Source organism: Balaenoptera musculus, chromosome 12, assembly GCF_009873245.2.
Source record: "Balaenoptera musculus isolate JJ_BM4_2016_0621 chromosome 12, mBalMus1.pri.v3, whole genome shotgun sequence".
Lineage (NCBI taxonomy): Eukaryota > Metazoa > Chordata > Mammalia > Artiodactyla > Balaenopteridae > Balaenoptera > Balaenoptera musculus.
This window is the reverse complement of record NC_045796.1, coordinates 73,580,455-73,600,672: the sequence shown is the minus strand read 5'-3', so window position 1 is coordinate 73,600,672 and position 20,218 is coordinate 73,580,455. Positions and strand designations below refer to the sequence as shown.

Here is a 20,218-nt window from a genome sequence, read left to right as displayed (position 1 = left end):
TTGTATTAGTTTCAAATGTGTATTACAAATCCTGGGGCAACCACTAAAATTTTTTAAAAGAAGTATAATTGATACACTAATAGAAGAGAGAAAATGAATGTAAGTCAGTACTTGTTTCTTTGTATACTAATTAACTCCTTGGCCTTCCTTTATTTGTAGTATATTAGATGTGTCTTTTGGAGCTCTATGTATTTCAAGTTTTGGCTCCTCCAGTTGCTCTATCTTTTTGATGCTCATGTTTTGGCAAGACAGTGAATAAGTTCAACAAACAGAAAAAGCTGCCCACAATAATGAAAGAACTGATCCAGCAACCACATTGGATAAAGACCTGGAAGTGTGACAGAATTTTTATAACCCTTGCCTCACCAGGAACATATAAGTGTGTAATAGTTGATACAACACCTCTGAGCAGGAGAGTCTGATAATACTAGTAATAAAAATATATCTCCAATACCTAGAACAACACGTGGCATATAGCAAATACCCATTATTTATTGAATGAATAAATGAACTGATGTTAAAAGGAAGAACATTTGATACCTGCTGAGGAGCAACATTTCTTAAATATTATTTGTCAACTTGCTTTAACAACCATCTCACAAATAAAATGAAGTCTCCTGTATTGGTTTGCATTTCTGAAATCTAACTTTGCAGAAGTATTTAAGAGTACACCTGGAAAAGATCTTACATCTGGCATATTGAAAGGTGTTGAGGCCGGGTGTCTAAGTCTTTAAACACAAAACACTCACTTGAAAAAACACTGTGAAAGCTTTCTAGATACATACAGAGATTTAGGCAGCCTTACCCCATGATTAAAGCCAATTTCATGGAAATTTAATATAACTTTTTCAAAATATCAAGGGATGATGGTGAATGAAAAGGAACAAAGTGAGCAAATCTGCCCCTAATTTTAATTTCACATGGTTTGGCACTTGAGAAAAAGTACAGTGAATACTAAACTATTCTTTCTACAAAAGCCAGAAGAGACAAGTGGGACAGGTCTTCTCTGACAACTCCTGTCTCCCACATTACTTATTAGGTACACTGTGTCCTATATTCTCTTACGGTACTCAAGTCATTTCTACTACAGGGCTTATTGGAAATGTCTGTTTACTTATCTCTCTCCCCAGCCACACTGATTTCCTTAAGAGCATTTAGCAAAAGAAATGCTTGGCACATATAAGCGCTCAATGTGTTTGCTGAATAAATAGATAATTCAAGGTACCCTAAATATTTTCTTTGACTATGTTCACAGAAATCTTTGGTATGATGGGGGATAGCTGTAGAAGACTGAGCTAATTTCTCTCACTGTGTACTAGTCAACAATGTTTGATTTTTTTTCTTCCTTTAGCCTCACTATCATTTATTTGCTTTTCAATGTATCAATATAGCTTACCTAGAGAAAAAGTTTAACTTAGACAACTATAAAAATACTGGTTTGACTTTGAACCCACACTGAAGTTCATATTAAGTCCTATTTGGCTATGGCATGCTTCCTACATACAGCATTGTTTTGCTAAAACCAATCAAATTTAAATGGCTATCTTTCTATTCCAAAGATGCCTGGGAAAATTCTTTACCTCTCCAGGCTGGCATTCCAACATTTAAAATTCCAAACAATCAATGATTTTCTTGCTAGTTGAATAATAATACATAGTTGTACATCAACATTTAATGACAACCAATGCATGGTAGGGGTATGAAGTGATTCTAAAGAAAAATAAAATATGACTGCCATTCTTTTTCAGTTTTTACAAAAATAATGCATGAATTCTTGTCACGGTGACATATATATGTCAACCGAAATAAAGATTAATTTTAGGACCAAAAGGCAAAAGAAATGTGATGACTTACAGTGCTTTTAGCTGGATGAAATCTTATAAAGCAGAATATAATTTCAGAATAAATCTATTTAATTTAATACGCATAACTGTGGGATACAGTTGCTTGTTTTGTCTTTTCTTAACATTAGAATGTTAAGAATGAAAAACTGGGAATGGGAGTATAATATATTATAAAACTGACTAATACAACAAGCTAAACCACTGAAGTATAACATGTATTTAACAGTTATTGAAAACTTCTTATGTGTTAGGGACCAGTCAAAATCACGTGGATGGGTTTATTCCATTTTGTTCTTTCACCTGCAACAAAAAGATGAAAGCTGTCATTCTTGTTAACTACCAGCTAAATCCTAATGTGAACTATTTAGAAACCACAGATAAATTGAATGCATTCAACAAACATTTACTGAGTGTTTCCTAGGAGTCAGGCTCTGGGGATACAGCAGTAAACCAAATTAGACAAAAATCCTTGCTCTCATAGAGTTTACACTGTATTTACAGGAGACAGATAATAAATAAGAATAAGTAAATTAAATAACATGTTATAAGGTGACAAGCAGCTCTACAATAAAATAAAGCAGAGAAAGGAGAGAAAGCCAGCCAGTGTAGGGTGGGAGGGGTGGGAGGGGTGGGGGGGTGCAATTTAAAACAGAATGATGCAGGGCAAACTTCACTGAGAAGGTGACAAGTGAGTAAAGACTTGGAGGAGAGAGAAAGGGCGAGAGAAAGGCCTGGAGGTTCAAGAGAACAGCAAAAGCGAAGAATCCAAGGTGGGAATATATCTGAAGTGTATAAGAAATAGCAAGATTTGGAATTCCCATGGAATTCTATTGCATTCACACACATTTCCTATTTGTTTATAATTCAAATGTCACAAAATATCATTAAACTATTCTGTATGTTTAAGGAAGTCATAATGTTTGGGGAAAGAGGAAAATGCATAGTTTTCAAACAAAATCACCTAGTTTTCCGTAACTGCTTTCCCACAGTTGTTAGGGCCCTGCTTATCTTCGTGGCCACGTGTTTAAAATTCAGCCTAGACCTTAGAGTTATTGTGATTTCTATTTTCACCATTATACCAAAAGCTGCATTTATAAGATGTCTGAACTCAGAATGGACTACAGATGCCATGTTATTTGCACTTGACATATTTGGATAACATTCCTTTAAATCAGAGAGGAATGGAGCACACTGATTAAGAGCATGGGCTCTGGAGCCAGACTGTCTGGATTTGAACCTCAGCCCTGTCACTTTCCAATTGGGTAGCTATAGAAATTTACTCAATCTCTCCGTGCCTCTGTTTTCTTATCGGAAAAATGGGGATAAATGATTGTAAGAATGATATAGGGCTGTTTTGAGGATTAAAAGAATGTAAAAGTAGTGGGAATTCCCTGGTGGTCCAGTGGTTAGGACTCTGTGCTTCCACTGCAGGGGGAACAGGTTCAATCCCTGGTCAGGGTACTAAGATCCAGCATGCAGCCCAAAAAAAAAAAAAAAAAAAATGTTAAAGCACTGAGAACAGAGGCTGGTATATACCCTAAAAATATATTAGCTGTTGTTGTAGTTGTTATTATTTTTAGTAAGAATGATGGAAGGCATCTGGTGGTTTTCTTGATGTGTCATAACCAAAATAAGATGAAATTATGATTCCTTAATTTTTAATCTTTGTTCTCTCTCAATGGCACCAGTAAAAGTCATTCTTTAACTTTTGAAGATTCTAGTCCATTATAATATTTGAATGCATATCAAGTATTCATTCTTGGGACTTCCCTGGTGGTCCAGTGGTTAAGAATCCACCTTCCAATGCAGGGGACACAGGCTCGATCCCTGGTTGGGAAACTAAGATCCCACATGCCATGGGGCAACTAAGCCCGTGCGCCTCAACTAGAGAGTCCATGTGCCACAAACTACAGAGCTCATGCCGTCTGGAGCCCGTGCACCACAGCTAGAGAGAAGCCCATGCGCCTCAATGCAAGATCCCGCATGTCAAAGAGGATCCTGCGTGCTGCAACTAATATCCGACGCAGCCAAAAATAAAATTAAATAAATAAATAAATTTTAAAACTATTCATTCTTATATTTAGTTTTAAATATCAAGAAAACAAACGATGCACTCAAATCAAGTTACCTTCTGATCATTTCTAAGTTAGAGGAAAATATGCCTTTTAAAAAAATTTTTTTATTGGAGTATAGTTGATTTATAATGTTGTGTTAATTTCAAAATATGCCTTTTAATACCTAATATTTTTGAGTGTTCAGTAGTATGTAAAAGGTATATTAAAAGCAAATTCTTTTGTATTTTATAACATTTAGGAGAAAAATACAAACAAGTGATAAACAGAGGAGCAGAGTAGATATTCTGGGGAAATTTACAAAGCATAAACTATCCCAAAAAATGTGTATTTATATTAAAAGTTTCCTTTTAGCCTCAAGGTGTTCTGTCTATATAAATAGCCCTTTATCAGAAATATATCAGATCATTTTGAGTTAGAATGCCAGTATCCTGTCATTAAAAGCAGTTTAAAATGAATTAACATCAAATTGCATCAAATTGAATTGAAAAGTGAAAGTTACTGTATTCAATTACGATATTATTGAGCTTTTACTATTCCAAGCACTTTACGTGGACTGTAAATTTCATTTACCATAAAAGTAATAAAATATTCTAGTCTCTAGCACTAAATGATATTTTACTAATCTTTAAAAAGCTTTTTCACTTACATTTTTCATCTATAAAAACTTTACTAACAATTTTTCTTTTTTATTGTGGTAAAAAATACCTAACATTAAATTTCCTATCTTAACCATTTTTAAGTGAACAGTTCAATAAGTTAAGTATATTTACAGTGCTATGCAACAGATCTCTAGAAACTTCTTAATCTTGCAAAACTCAAACACTATAAGCTTTAGACACTAATTCCTCCTCCCCTCTTTCCCCAGCCCTTGGCATCCACCTTTACACTTTCTGTTCCTATGACTTTGACTACTTTAGATACTTCATATGAAGAGACTCAAACACTAACAACTTCTTATGGGCAACATTTTATTTAGGCATGTTTTGCTGAAAGTGAAGATTTAGTGCCTAGCATTTTAACCTGGACAAGAAATGTTTTCTAAAATAAACTGAACAGAAATGAATTTTGCCTGGAAAATCAACCATGTATATATGTGGGCTGGAGCGGGGGCTGAGATAAGAGAGAGGAAGGGGTTATCATACTGGGCCTGCTGCTGGGTCACTTGTTTCACTGCACTTGCCCTCATTCTAGGTATTTCCAAAGACCATCTCTAGGGAATTCCCTGGTGGTCCAGTGGTTAGGACTTTGCGCTTTCACTTCCAGGGCCCAGGTTCAGTCCCTGGTCGGGGAACTAAGATCCTGCACAGCGTGCCCAAAAAAATAAAAAATAAAGAACTGTAGTAGAAAATCTGGAGTGTGAAACCTTTCAAAGCAATTTTAAAAAGAACAAAAAACAAACAAACAAACAAAAATCAAAGTCTATCTCTACCATACAAATTCTCCAGAGTCACTTTTATCACAAATACCATTAGAATGAACTAAATGTTTAAATTATTCTCTTGCATTAACTTGTAGCATCTCTTTATATACTCCCTGTGCACACATGATTTTCAACAGTTGTAAATTCTACTGGGCAGAGACTCTAGATCTGGAGTAATGCAAATGTAGAGTAATCTAGAGTTTAGTTAGTAAAACTAAAAATGGTTAGAATTATTAGTTGTTTATATCCTTAGCCATTTGTAACCAGAAAACAACATAAATGCTTGCAGGTTAAATCATAAGAAGTATGGGACATAAATAAGGCTAAACTTTTACCTCCTATGCGTAAAAATCCTTTTACCCTTGAAATGCATATAAAATACTGAAGTCTGTCCAGAAACATTGAACAAATATAAATCACTCTATGGATGTTTTGCTCATCTATAGAGAGTTGTTAGTTTTACACTATAAAGCAATAGGGAGTGGAAACACTATTTCTTTATGGAATTCAGAACAAATTTCAGGTAATCATTCAACATACTTTTCCTTAAAGTTATATACAATCTTCAGATACAACATCTCTGAGGTGTAAGATTTCACCTCAGCCCTCATTCAATAACCATTTTTTGAGCACCTCTTACGTATTATGACAGGTATTATAAAGGAAAAGAAAAAAAGATCCAGTCCTAGACCTCCAGTATTTCCAAGACAATGCTAACTCAGATAAATAAATGTAATTACAACTCAGTGTGATACATGCCATTAGGATATATCCATGCTAAGGAACCATCTAGGAAGCCTCTATTATCTAGACTGGGATAGTCTACAGATTTAAGCTGGTTTATAAAAGACAAGCAAGAATTAAATAATCAAAAGCACTGAGGCAAGAAGGAGCATTATGTACAAAGACAGAGGTGTGACAGACAGGTACATGTACAGGCAACTAAAACTAGCTCTTCGTGAATTGTACAAAGGATACACGGAGGGTGGCAGGTGGCAAGAGAGAAAGACCAAGTGCGAGGACCACATCAGAAAGGGATTTATATGTGGAGGGTGAAAAGAGTTAATAAAGGGGTAAAGATAAGTGCACGAAGACTTATTACTATGACACCAAAGTTACCAGAGGGTTCTGTACGTGATAAAGATAGAAAGTGGTCAAGGTCTAGGGAAGGTGGGTTATGGTGATGCAAATGGAGTCAGGGCATGGATCAAGGACATAAGAGAGGAAATGTTGGACAGATTTAGTAATGGACCTGTCCTTGAGTTAAATGCACAGGAAAACACTGGGGGGTCAAAGAAGATACTCAAGAAGAGGAAATTATTTGTATCTGCTTTGGGATATAATCAGATGGGATATAACAAATTACTCAAGAAGGAATTATTTGTCTCTTCTTCGGGGTATAATCAGATGGTGCTAATATAGATGTTTTAAAAACAGAGAGAGAGAGAGAAAGTCAAGAACTGGTCTATTCAGACTATACTACAAAGCTACAGTAATCAAGACAGTATGGTACTGGCACAAAAACAGAAATATAGATCAGTGGAACAGGATAGAAAGCCCAGAGATAAACCCACGCACATATGGCCACCTTATCTTTGATAAAGGAGGCAAGCATATACAGTGGAGAAAAGACAGCCTCTTCAATAAGTGGTGCTGGGAAAACTGGACAGGTACATGTAAAAGTATGAAATGAGAACACTCCCTAACACCATACACAAAAATAAACTCAAAATGGATTAAAGACCTAAATGTAAGGCCAGACACTATCAAATTCTTAGAGGAAAACATAGGCAGAACACTCTATGACATACATCACAGCAAGATCCTTTTTGACCCAGCTCCTAGAGAAATGGAAATAAAAACAAAAATAAACAAATGGGACCTAATGAAACTTCAAAGCTTTTGCACAGCAAAGGAAACCATAAACAAGACCAAAAGACAACCCTCAGAATGGGAGAAAATATTTGTAAATGAAGCAACTAACAAAGGTTTAATCTCCAAAATTTACAAGCAGCTCATGCAGCTCAATAACAAAAGAACAACCAACCAACCCAATCCAAAAATGGGCAGAAGACCTAAATAGACATTTCTCCAAAGAAGATATACAGATTGCCAACAAACACATGAAAAAATGCTCAACATCATTAATCATTAGAGAAATGCAAATCAAAACTACAATGAGATATCATCTCACACCGGTGAGAATGGCCATCATCAAAAAATCTAGAAACAATAAATGCTGGAGAGGGTGTGGAGAAAAGGGAACCCTCTTGCACTGTTGGTGGGAATGTAAATTGATACAGCCACTATGGAGAACAGTATGGAGGTTCCTTAAAAAACTAAAAATAGAACTACCATACGACCCAGCAATCCCACTACTGGGCATATACCCTGAGAAAACCATAATTCAAAAAGAGTCATGTACCAAAATGTTCATTGCAGCTCTATTTACAATAGCCAGGACATGGAAGCAACCTAAGTGTCCATCATTGGATGAATGGATAAAGAAGATGTGGCACATATATACAATAGAATATTACTCAGCCATAAAAAGAAACGAAATTGAGTTATTTGTAGTGAGGTGGATGGAGTTGGAGTCTGTCATACAGAGTGAAGTAAGTCAGAAAGAGAAAAACAAATACAGTATGCTAACATGTATATATGGAATCTAAGGGGAAAAAAAAAAGGTCATGAAGAACCTAGTGGTAAGACGGAAATAAAGACACAGACCTACTAGAGAATGGACGTGAGGATATGGGGAGGGGGAAGGGTAAGCTGGCACAAAGTGAGAGAGTGGCATGGACATATATACACTACCAAACGTAAAATAGGTAGCTAGTGGGAAGCAGCCGCATAGCACAGGGAGATCAGCTTGGTGCTTTGTGACCACCTAGAGGGGTGGGATAGGGAGGGTGGGAGGGAGGGAGATGCAAGAGGGAAGAGATATGGGAATATATGTATATGTATAACTGATTCACTTTGTTATAAAGCAGAAACTAACATACCATTGTAAAGCAATTATACTCTAATAAAGATGTTAAAAAAAAAAAAAAAGAATTGGTCTAGTTGATTAGCATAAATGGCTTATGTAAGCCCAAGTCTCATTTTTCATCTTCGCACAGTTAATTCAACAGGTTTTAGTTCTCTGTACCATTTTTTATTGTGAAAGTAATTCTTATCATGAACTTGCTTTGAAGCTGACTATACGATTTAACAGGCAGCATAGAGAAAATAATGCAATGCAAATAAAAAACCTTTTGTGAAATTTTTTTCCCTTGAATGAATCCCTTTGCCAACTGTCTCTTGAGCTCCTGCTAAAATAATCTTTGGGCAGCAAGGAAAAGCTAAAGTTTATGCAAAACAAAGTAGTTTAAAACATTGAATGAGTTTATTCCTCTGAGTCAAGTATAATTATATGATGTGATCAACATTTTCAACTGACTCACTAAGTTTTAGGCTACAGATCAGCCCTGAATTGTGAACCAATATACAGCTTCTTTAGTACTTTAATAAAATCCTAAAGTTGGAACACTTCAGAGAATGTTTAATTATAATCTACCCTCTCACTTAAGACAGAAATCTATACACTAAAGTGCGTCTGCCCACGCACTTTTCAAAGCCAAGGTTTTACATATCACATGTTCCTGAGATGTGGGCTTTGTAGTCGGGCTTCTAAACTTCCTGAGCTGAGAGTCAGATCCAAACTATGGTGAACTCACTGAAATAAGAAATGTCATCCTGTGAGGACTCTGAAGAAATGGCCTGTGAACCTACCCCAGGCGACCCCACTCCAACCTGTGCTCAGAATGATTAAGTCTTTTTTCCATTTGAATTTCTACAGTCCCTATCTCACCATATTGGCTAATGATAAATTTAACAGCTGCTTATTTTGTTTCCTATTCATAAATGTGGCAGTCTTCACGTATACTGCAGGATGTGGTATTATTTTGACTGAAGATGTGAAAAATAAATGAGTCACCATCTGTGGATACCACAAAGAAAAACAGTCTGAAGAATTAATCACTACATCATGGTTAAATCAAAATTGTGGCATGCTATGGTAATTCTGGCTTGCTTTATAATTTGTGAAATAAAAGTAACAGTCAAGTGATGGAAAACTGAGTTAGCCAGAATGTAATCATCTTGGCAATATGAATGATTATTTTGTTCTTATGTCTTGATTAGGGCAAATTTTACACAAATTTTGTTACAGCTTTATATAATAGAACTTTGAAATGTATCAGCTCAAAAAGTATCTACTACCAGCTTACATTAAATGTAGTTATTATTTTATGTAACATACCAACTTCAGCACTTATTTTTAGTCCCTCAAGAAATAGTCTATTCATGAGGCCTGAGAAAATCAGGTATTCATCACTCACAACATCTTTATGGCTCTCCTTCCACATGAAAATGATGCGAGTAACTCATCAAAAAGTAAGGCATGTTTAAAATTTAATTTTCCAGTAACAGAAAAGATTTGTGTCAATTCACTCATATTCTCTTGTGTGGCCTCCCTTTGAGTGTAGTTCAATTCAGTTCAACAAGTATTTATTGTATATCTGTTCTGTGCCAGGCATTGATATAGGAACTTGCTCATAAAAGGAACAAACTAGATCCCTGTCCTTGGGGAACATACATTCTAATGGGTGAGACACACAATAAGCAAAAAACGTAATAAATGAATCATATACAATGATATCATCTGTGTAAATAATATAAAGTTGTATCATAAGAAAAAGTCGAGCAAAGCAAGTGTATCAGGAGAGCCAGGGGTGGTGAGGAGGTGGGGCTGTTTCAGTATCATCTGGGGGAATCAGGATAAGCCTCAGAAGAAGGTAAGATTTCAACAAATACCGAAAAACCAAGTTAACCAAGTAGATTTCAGGGTAGAGGAGGGAGCATTTTTCAGAGAAAGGGAAGAGCAAGAGCAAACTGGGAATATACCCTGAGAGTCCAGTGACAGGGAAGGCAGGGCAGAGAGTGGCAGAGAAAGCCAGGGAGGTCAGGATGGGCCATCACAAGGGCTCTGGCTTCTACTAACTGAAATGTTCTGACCATCGGCAATAACGTTAGGTCCAGATACGACACTAACTGCAAATTAGATTCCACGTTTCCTAGAGAACAAAAAAGTCCCTTTAATTTCTGACCTTACCCCAGCCAGCTTTCTGACTTTGCTTCCTTAATTCCCCTTTTCCTTTCAGCATCTTCAATTTCCAATAATAAAATTATATCTCTCTCGTTCAAACACGGTTACACTATTTCCCCATCAAACCCAGCCATACAGATAGTTTCTAAAAATAAAAACGAAACTGCTTTCATATGTGCATACCTGCTTTATCTTTGTTTATAAATACATATACACTAAGGAGGGCAGGAAAGAAGGTCACAACAAAGGACCTTATTTTGACCCAAAAGGCATCGCTACCGGTAGTGGGTTTTTGCTTTTGTTTTTAGATTAATCTATGAGTACAACTAAGGAAATCTACAGTGAGTCTCCTTTTTTAATGTTGCCAATGAGCAGATATATTCATTCATTTTTCCTAATTTATTACATATGGTAATATAGACGGAAAACAACAAGAAACACAAGCTTTTAAGAAATTGTGCTTCACTTAGCTAAATGTGAGTCAGGAGAATAGGCAAAGAAGAAAAAGAGGAAGCATGGTATACAAATTGTCAAACCAGAATGATTATCTTTTATAAATACAATAATTTAGCTTTAATAAACTCAGAGTAAAATATTAAGGGATTCCTCTATATAGATCTCAATGTTTGCTGATTCAAAGAGAAAAAGAGAGGTAATAATGGATACAATAGGAATTTATTAAAATACTTTTCTTCTTTAGAGAAAATTTAAAATCTAAAACATAAATGTCTCTCTGTAATTAAAATTCAAACCTTTAGTTTACTACAGGCAGAGCCACTTTATTTGGAAAAGTGTATGATTCTCTAGTTTATGTTAGGAAATCACCTTTCCTTCGGATATGTGCCACAGTAGTTTCATGATGGTTAGCTTCAACGTTTAAGTAATGCTTCCAACGGGAGTTATTTTTTTCTCACTATGTAGTACGGTATAACGTGGGACAGTGAGAAATAAAGTAATCTCTTGATAATAAAGCTCTTTTTCTGACAAAACTCACATTCAAGTAAGGAAAGTAGGGCACAGTAAAGTAATACATACACAAGACTCATACAAACAGAATAAAATCAGTGTAAAAAAATTTACACCCATATTAAAGGAAGGCTGGAATTAATACAATTAGAATTAATGATTAGAATAAACTAGGATGAGGAAAGAAAAGCATCTGAAAGAAAAGAGTTGTAAACTATGTTCAGAAAGAGATGATACATTTCACTTGTTCCTCCAAGTCAAATTGGCTTCTCCAAGGCTGGGCTGGAATGCGGGCAAAGATGCAAAACTAACATTAAAATACTGAAGTATGTATCCACCTTAAATCTTTTAGGGAATATAAATGTATTTATATTCACACACACACACACACACACACACAATGCATACCTATAGATTTTTAATACTTACATGACCTATCTTTTTCATTCACTTGAAAAAAAAAGTAGAGAGAAAGTTATAAACAGAAATAGCTGGCATTCCAAGAAAAATATGGCTATAGTTAAAGTGTGAATCTGATCTTTCTTTGGATGGAAAAATGGGAAAAAAATCTAGTCATAAATTAGATTTGAGTCATGTTCCTTAGTAACATGGTTGCTGATTTTTCTCATATTGACAGACATTCTTTCCACTTGATTTTTTTTTCAAACGGTTTACGTCACCTTTGGACCACAAGGAAGAAGAGCAGTGGTGTCCCATAGAGTCATATGTTTTTATTAAATTTCTTATGAAAACCAAAGTAAATTATGCTGCCCAAAGTGACAGGTGGAATCCAAAGGGACTCACAGATTTATAGATAAAATCATCTAAGCTATGAATATACCCATTCATCTAAAAAAAGGATCAGGTATAAAAGGCAATGACTGGAATAGGTGGAAGAAGGCAGCACAGAGAGTCAGCCATGAAATTAATTGCAGCAGAAATGGCAGAAAGAAGAACAACAGGACAATGAAAAGGCCCCTTCCCTACGGGGCAGCCAAAGATTTAACGTAAAATGGTGGAGAAATTATTGAACTGCAGCCCTGTGTAAGGATGAAGAGCACGTTAACTTCCATATCTGATGACATCTTTAGAAAGAGAGGATATTATAATAATAATAAAAATGTATTTAGTAAATCTGGCCATGATAATCAGGGGCTATATATCTTATACCTTTGAAATCTGATATGTGACCTTTGAGAACTTTGACCAAATTAATAACTTCTCTAAATAGTCTGGTCTGTCTCAGGCACATAGTCAAGGCTTTAGTTCAATGCTGAATCAGTAAAGAAAGCGTCATTTTATGAAAACACCATTACCACACCTTGTGGCAAATGGTAGATGGAATGGCTTCAAACTAAGATTATTTCTCTTAAGTGTTATGTGACACAGCATAATAAAATTTGTGATGGTAGCCAAGGTTGAGGTCTAAATGTAATAATCATCCTTGTTGCCATTCTTAGTGCTTCCAAGGGATTTTTAATTTTAATCATTTAAAGAGGAAAAGGAAAAAAGATTAAGTACAGTCATTGCTGAATAGTTTCTATTACTTTCACTGAAAAATTTAATACTAGCTTTTTAAAGCTCACTTGAGGTACTGCCTGTTTTCTCATTTAGTTAATAACTATCAACGAAATTCTGATATAAAGAATTTTAGACAGCAAAGCTGAAGCTGTCACTACTTTTCTTATTAACTTTCAGAGGCAATTGCTTCTGGAAAACAAAGGCTACTACAAGAAGTACAAGCACAAAAACAAACAAATATTTAAGGAGTGCCTACAAGTAGTGATTTTAATATATACTTGGCAGTATGTAAGGATTATAAGAGCTTTAATGTTTCCTGAAATTAAATCACATGAAAAGAAGGAATTATTTAAAACACCAAAGTTCTGCCATTCATACCTATCATTTTAAGCTATATAAACAAAACAAATCAAATTCAATCATTCATCTGACAAATATTTACTGAGTACTTATCACATGCTGGATAATATTTTAGAAACCAGGAATATGGTAGCGAAGGAAAGAGTAAACTCCCGGTCTCATGAAATTTACAGTATAAGGATGTAGGCAGAACATAAATAAATATAAATATGTCAGATACTGATAAATGCAGAGAAGAAGAAAAATGAGTTGGGGGTAAAACTGTAAATAAGTTGCTCAAGGAAGACCTCATTGAGAAAGAGATGTTTGAGGAAATTGTATTTTATTTTATTTTATTATTATATTTTTTGCAAAGCCATGGGATCTTAGTTCCCCGACCACGGATCAAACCCAGGCCCCAGCAGTGAAAGCGCCGAGTTCTAACCACTGGACACCAGGGAACTCCCTTGAGGAATATTAAATATCTCTTTAAAGGAGGAGAGAGCTAGCCATGTGGAAAACTGGGCAAGGTGAGGGTGGGAGGATTCCAAGGAGAAGAAATGACAAGCCTTGAGGCATTAGCATGCCTGGCTTTAATTAGAAAAATAACAAACAAGGAATCAGATGGTTCAGGGCCTTTTTTGCTATGGCAAGGACTTATTTTTATTCTGCATGAAATGATAAGCCCTTGCAGGGTTTTGAGCAGAGAAATTACCTAACGTACAGTCATTTTAGCTTCTGTGTTGAGAACAGACTAAAGGGCAACAAGGGAGGAAGCAGTCAAACTAGTCAGGAGACTGTTAACAACAATCAGGGAGAAGAGGTTCAGATAAGGGAAGTAATAATACAGACAATGAGAAACGGCTAGTTTCTGGATACATGTTGAGGTTAAAGCTAACAAGTTTTGCAAGTAGCACGGTACAGCGATAACTCCAGTGATTTTCATCTCAGGAACGGGAAGAATGGGCTGCCGTTCACTGAGTGGGAAGTGCTGCAGCAGGAGCGGGGCGGGGTGGGTGGGAGGTCAGGAGTCCAGTTCCCGCTCTGCTCCGTATGCTCTGTCTAGCGCAGATCTACATCAAGGAGGAAGCAGACTATGAGCCTGGAGCTCAGAGGAGAGGTACAGACTCCAAACACAGATTCTGGAGTCACAGATATAAAGATGAATGACCAGACGAGGTCACCAAGGGGGTGGGGATAAACAGTAACGAGGAAAGCTCCAAGCCCTGGAGTACGGTAAAGTATAGAGGTCAAGGGAATGAAAAGAAAGAAGCCAAGGGAAGCGTGAAGGAGCAACCAGTGAGGTAGAAGGAAAGCGAGGAAGGTGTGCTATTGTGGAAGCAGAGGGAAGAAAATCATGTAATAAAAATGTTCAGTGAACATATCTGGGCATAGAAATTATTTCTTATTCAGGATATTTTCTTAACCTATATTCTCAGATGTAGAATTACTAGGACCAACGGATAAAATCGTTGAAAAGGCAAATACTAGGGAAACAGACCTGTGGTACTCCACTGGAGCTGCTACTTAGTATCCAGGCTAATCAATCAATACTTTCTGAATTCAGTTTTCCACTGTTAATGAATTTACCTAACTATAATCAAAGAGCTCATATGAATTTTCAACAAAAGTACCATGACTAAAATGTATCATGACTTTGACAACGGACTTCATAGAAGAGGTAACTGGTATCTATAACACTCATCTGATTTATATAAATTAAGTCACTTACTATTATTCTCAGTCCAATTTCCTGTTTCTTTCATTGCATTCACTATAAATTTCATTCTTTCATTTGCTTATTTGCTTATTTTCTTGTCTATTATCTCTCTCCTCTAGTAGAGAAGCTATGTGAAAGGCAGGGATTATTTCTGTCCAATTCAGCCCCATATCCCCAGCACCAAACACAGTGCCTGGCTTTCAACAAATGAATGAATGAATCAAAACAATGAGAAAGAAAAAATAGATTGACATGACATTCTTACTGGAGAGATCTAGCTTCTGTTAGGGCACAGTTGCCTGGGGCAACTCAATGGTTTGCTCCAATGGCCAATGTTTCCAAAGCAAAAATATTATGCAGGGGCTAGCATTTGTCTATCATCTGACTTATAACAGAATTATCAGAAATATGGTCCATCCTACAGATTCTAGCACCTGCCTTTATTACAAACCGTAAAACTTTTTTTCTGCTCAGTTTTCGTCTTAATCTAAATATCACTGTGTTATGCCTCTCAGATCCCCCACTGTTGCCCCAGGGGTTGCCTCAGCTACAGAGAGCGCTACACCATAGGCCATGCTCTTTCTCAGGGTGACATACCTCCAATGACTAACTGATGTAGGAATAGAAAGGCTTGGCTATCTCAGCCCAAGTGGGGACAATTCTGAAAAGCCATTGTAGTTCCCGAGCTCCCCATGGGGCCAGAGGAAGGTGTCTTGTGCTGCATCCCAGCTCAGTTTTTCCCTGTACGCATTCCTGCTCCCTGTGTACCCCTTCCACAGGGGTTGATCTCTAGGGCACTTCTTATAAACCTCTAAATAGTAAAGGTCGTTTCAACATATGTTTCCCAGGTAACCTAATGTGTGACAGATGGTACCAGGAGTGGTCTGAGAAAGCAGGTGATAAGATGGGGCTTTGGAGCTAGATCACTAGCCACCTGGCTGGCAGTGAGGAGCCCAACCCCAGTGCAACACAGAGAACCCCTGGCACAAGGTGGTTGTCCAACTGTTAAAGCTCTCACCAGGGGTAGGCTGGGATGGTATACCAGCAGAAGGGGAACAGTTTAGCTGCAATGACGTTTGAGAAACATAGGAGAAATAAAAACTATAAGGACAATGGAAAAAGAATATAAAAAGCTAAGGGCAATATACGTATAACTGATTTACTTTGCTGTACACCTGAAACTAACACAACATTGTAAATCAACTATACTCCAATAAAAATTTTTTTTTTTTTTAAAAAGAATGCATTTGCAAATTTGAAGAAAAAAAAAAAGCTAAGGGCAAGTAACCACCAACATGAGAGCCAGAGGAACTCTCTGGTAGATATAAAAATGCTCTCAGATCTTGCAGCCTTGGGGCAAAGAAAGGTAATGACCAGGAACAGGGATTAATCGTCAGAGTAGTCAAAAACTCCCTAACTTCCAGGCACGGAAGATGTGCTAAGTCAGGATCCTGACTGGAAAAGAACAGGATCCTGCCACATGGGATGAGATGCCTCGTTTGATGTCTCCCGAAATCCTGAATTCCCAGATTCCCCAGAACTTTCTGAACCCACAAAAGTGGCCTGCCCCTTCTTTTTTGGGGGATGATGTAGGTAGAGGCTTCTCTCCCATAAGACAACCTGGGCCTCTGTAACCCCCCATCTGTCCACCCTCACCTCCTCTCCAGAAACTTTGGCGTATATAACTAGGGTTATATCACAATATAACCCACCTGGGACGTAAGAGGCCTGATAAAGGAAAAAGAAAGAGGCTATTTGAGAAAGGAACTGCAAGATCTAGCAAGTTTACATTAGCAAGGAGAGTACATCTAAGATTAAATTCTGACGGTGTTTAATCAAAGGGGCTGGAATTTAAGATGAGATAAGGGAGGGAGAGTTTATTGATTTGAGGGCACTGTGCTGAGATGCAAGATTTACAACCAGCAAGAATCTCAGGAGACGGTACAAACTGGCTACTAGGATGGTTCCTAAAAACAGGGGCAAAGTAATAGCTCATGTAATGCTGAAATGCTAAGAATGCTGGGGCAGATGGCAGAAGAGGGGAGTACAGGCTCAGAGAGTGCATTCTGGGGTGCACATGCTACATAAGGCCAGGACCCCATTGGATGGTGATGTTCCCTGGGAAGGCCCAGAAAACGCACCACTTACCAAAGCCATGAGGAATGTACTAGTGAGAAGACATCTACATTACTAGGTTCTGCGTGGTGGCTCTCTTCTGAAGGTCAGAAGTGACAGAGGAAAGGTTTTTATGGAACCAGGCTCATTAACAGCAATGGGGATAATAGGACCAGGTGAGGACCAGAAGCCACCAGAAGCCAGGTAGGTACAGTTATCCTGAGAGTGGCAAGGTTGGTGTGCAGGGGGTGCTGACCCACAGTTATTGACCTAATTCATGGAGTATGGCATCCCTAGAGACAAAATAAGAAGCTAACGAGGCTACTATTCAATAGGTACATTCAAAAGAAATCAAAGACGGATGACCACAAAGCTGAGGGTAGCTGCCCAAATGAAGTCCCAATCACATGCTCAGTTTCCAAACCTTCGCTAATTTTTGGACTCACTGATGGAAGAAGCCGCCTAGTCTCCAGAAGGGAGGAACTTGCAACACCATGGCAAGAATACAAGATAATAATTCCCCCAATCCTTCCCCAAACGGACCTATAGCCCTTTATTCAAGCCACTGTGCACTGGGGACAGGGAATACCCAAACATTTTGAGGGCACAGAGCTGACAGTGATACCAGGAGACCTGAAGCATCAATATACTGTCCCTCCATGTTAGAAGCATATGGAGGCCCGTAATTAACGGTGCCCTGGCCAAGGTCTAGTTCATACTGGATCCATTGGGACCACAGACCCAGGCAGTGGTGATTTCCACAATCCCCAAATATAGAACCAGGATAGACATATACTTGGCGACTGCCACAACACCCGTATCAAATCTTTGGCCTATGAGGTAAGATATATAATTGCAGAGAAAGCCAAGAGGAAGAAGTTGTAACTGCCCCATCCCAACCCTGACAAGATAGTAAATTATAAAACCAACATAATGTTGCTTGGGGAGTGGGGAATGGAAATTAGTTTTCCTTAAGGGTCTAAATAGCATGCAGGGGTGGCCCCAAGGCTGTTGGCCGGTCGAAGTTGCAGCTCAACTTCTCTTTTATCCACTTCTTTTTCTGTCCCCTCCCCCTCCAAAGAGGTTGATTCCAAGCACACTCCTTAATAACTCCATCTCAGAACCAGATTCCTGGCTAAGCCAACTTGTAACAGGCATTTTCCACCTTGAATGTAAGTTATATATCCTTTTTAAATAATCTTGGGCTTATCTTCAGGACTACTGCCCAATTTAATCTGGTAGTACTAGGTTTCATTTCTAGAAAACTTTCCCCAAAGTAGTGTCCTGCCAGGAAGTGTCTTTGAAAAGTCTGTGGGATTTTTCTCTGGGAAGAGCCCAGAAGTATAATTCCTGATTTACAGGTGGTCTCTGCATTTTAAATTATTGTTGACTCTTGTCAAACCCCATTTCCTTATTACAGATCCTAGGTAACCTCTCAATTCAACATTAAAAAAAAAAACAAAACAGCTTTTCTGATTCTAGATTGACACAGCTTATTCAAAATTAGCTTTTCATCTGGAAAGCTTTTCATTGATTATGGAAATATTCTCTTTTTATTTCAACAGCATTTAAGCATATAGGCCATACACACTAAGTTCATAACTTGTTTTAACAGCTTCTATGTAAGTATATTTAAGTTACCTATATAAAGATAGATTTTATTTACACAGACAATAAAAATAAATACGTTGAGAATTTCCTTTTCTTTTATATAGCCTTGCAGTATTCTCTATACAATCTCTTGATTAATGTTGCTACCTACAAAGTTACACATAATTTCAAAAACTTACATAAATTTTACAGGGTAAGGAATTTAAAATTAAACATGAAAAACTACTATCAATTAACTGTACCATGAAATCTTGAACTTAAAGTGTAGAGTTTCTCAACTATTTCTATGAGTAAGTGTAGTTTATTATAAGTTTAAGTTAGTAAATAATAACAATAAATAAATCAGGCGTGGGTCTTTAAAAAGTAGTCCATACTAACTGGCAAATATACTCTGCACAAAATCTTGGGTAATAAGAGATTCAAAATATTCTAAATACTGTGCAAGCTGATGAAAGCATTTTCTGCTGTTGAATTCAACTTCTTAAAATTAAACCTTATAATTAAAAAAAAAACGAGAAGTATGTCTATAGTTACAATTGATTCTAGTGATGAGTTCATTTCTATGAAAAACCAAAGCAACCTATATGTTTTTAAATAGTACATGGTTTCTGTGGCTATGCAGAAACAAATGCGATGACTGTTAGTGCGACAAAATTCTCTCAGAACATATTACTAAATTATGGCAGAAGTCTCTACCTTGAAGGAAAAAAACTGGAAAATTTTACAGTAGCCCTGGGTCCACAATTAAATGCTACCTAGACCAGGTGAAATATTGTACTGCATCTTAACCAAAAACAGTCGATTTAATCAGAGATTCATGGATCTTGCTCCATTCTGGACCCTGTGGATTGTACTAACTCATGCTCACTTCTTCCTCTGCTTCTCCTACCACAAGAGTCAGATTCACCCACAAAGATGATGGAAGACCAGATTTTATCAGCAGCCAGAAACAAAGTACAGACTGCCAATAATCATGAAAAGGCTTGCTCAGGTAATTTAGTCACTAGCCACTGCCTCATTCACCATAATCATGCCTCCCAAACAACAGAATCTGAAGATTCTTGTAAGAAAAAAGTATCTTCAGGGATAGAAACAGAGACAACTTTTGGGGGGGTAGACACATGAGATTATCATTTGGCCAGCAATAGTTATGAGGAGATATATATATTTCATTCAAATCACTTCTAGTTATTAAACATACTGTACCATACTTGGATATTTTTATAGTTTATTATGTTAGGTTATCTTTAAGTTTTTGAAATTTAACTTAAAAATAGATAAAATAAAGATTATACGTACTTGGAAGAAACTGCCTCCATGAATTCGTCCAAAAAATCGTCATATTCAGGACCTCTCACTCTTCTCTGCCGTAGTCCAATGTACAATGGATCTTTAAGTAACTCCTATTTGTAAAAAAAGTTACCATAAGTATAGAAATAACTAAAGGCAAGTCATTTA

The 20,218-nt window shown here is 37.0% G+C and overlaps 1 protein-coding gene across 2 annotated transcripts in view; it reads right to left on the bottom strand.

Moving 5' to 3' along the window:
- ME1 (malic enzyme 1) overlaps positions 1 to 20,218 on the bottom strand; it is a 184,543-nt gene that overhangs the window by 76,385 nt on the left and 87,940 nt on the right. For both annotated transcript variants that reach the window (XM_036871346.1, XM_036871347.1), the window contains exon 6: positions 20,060 to 20,163. In XM_036871346.1, coding sequence (XP_036727241.1) covers positions 20,060 to 20,163 — 104 coding nt within the window. The remainder of the gene's footprint in view (positions 1 to 20,059; positions 20,164 to 20,218) is intronic.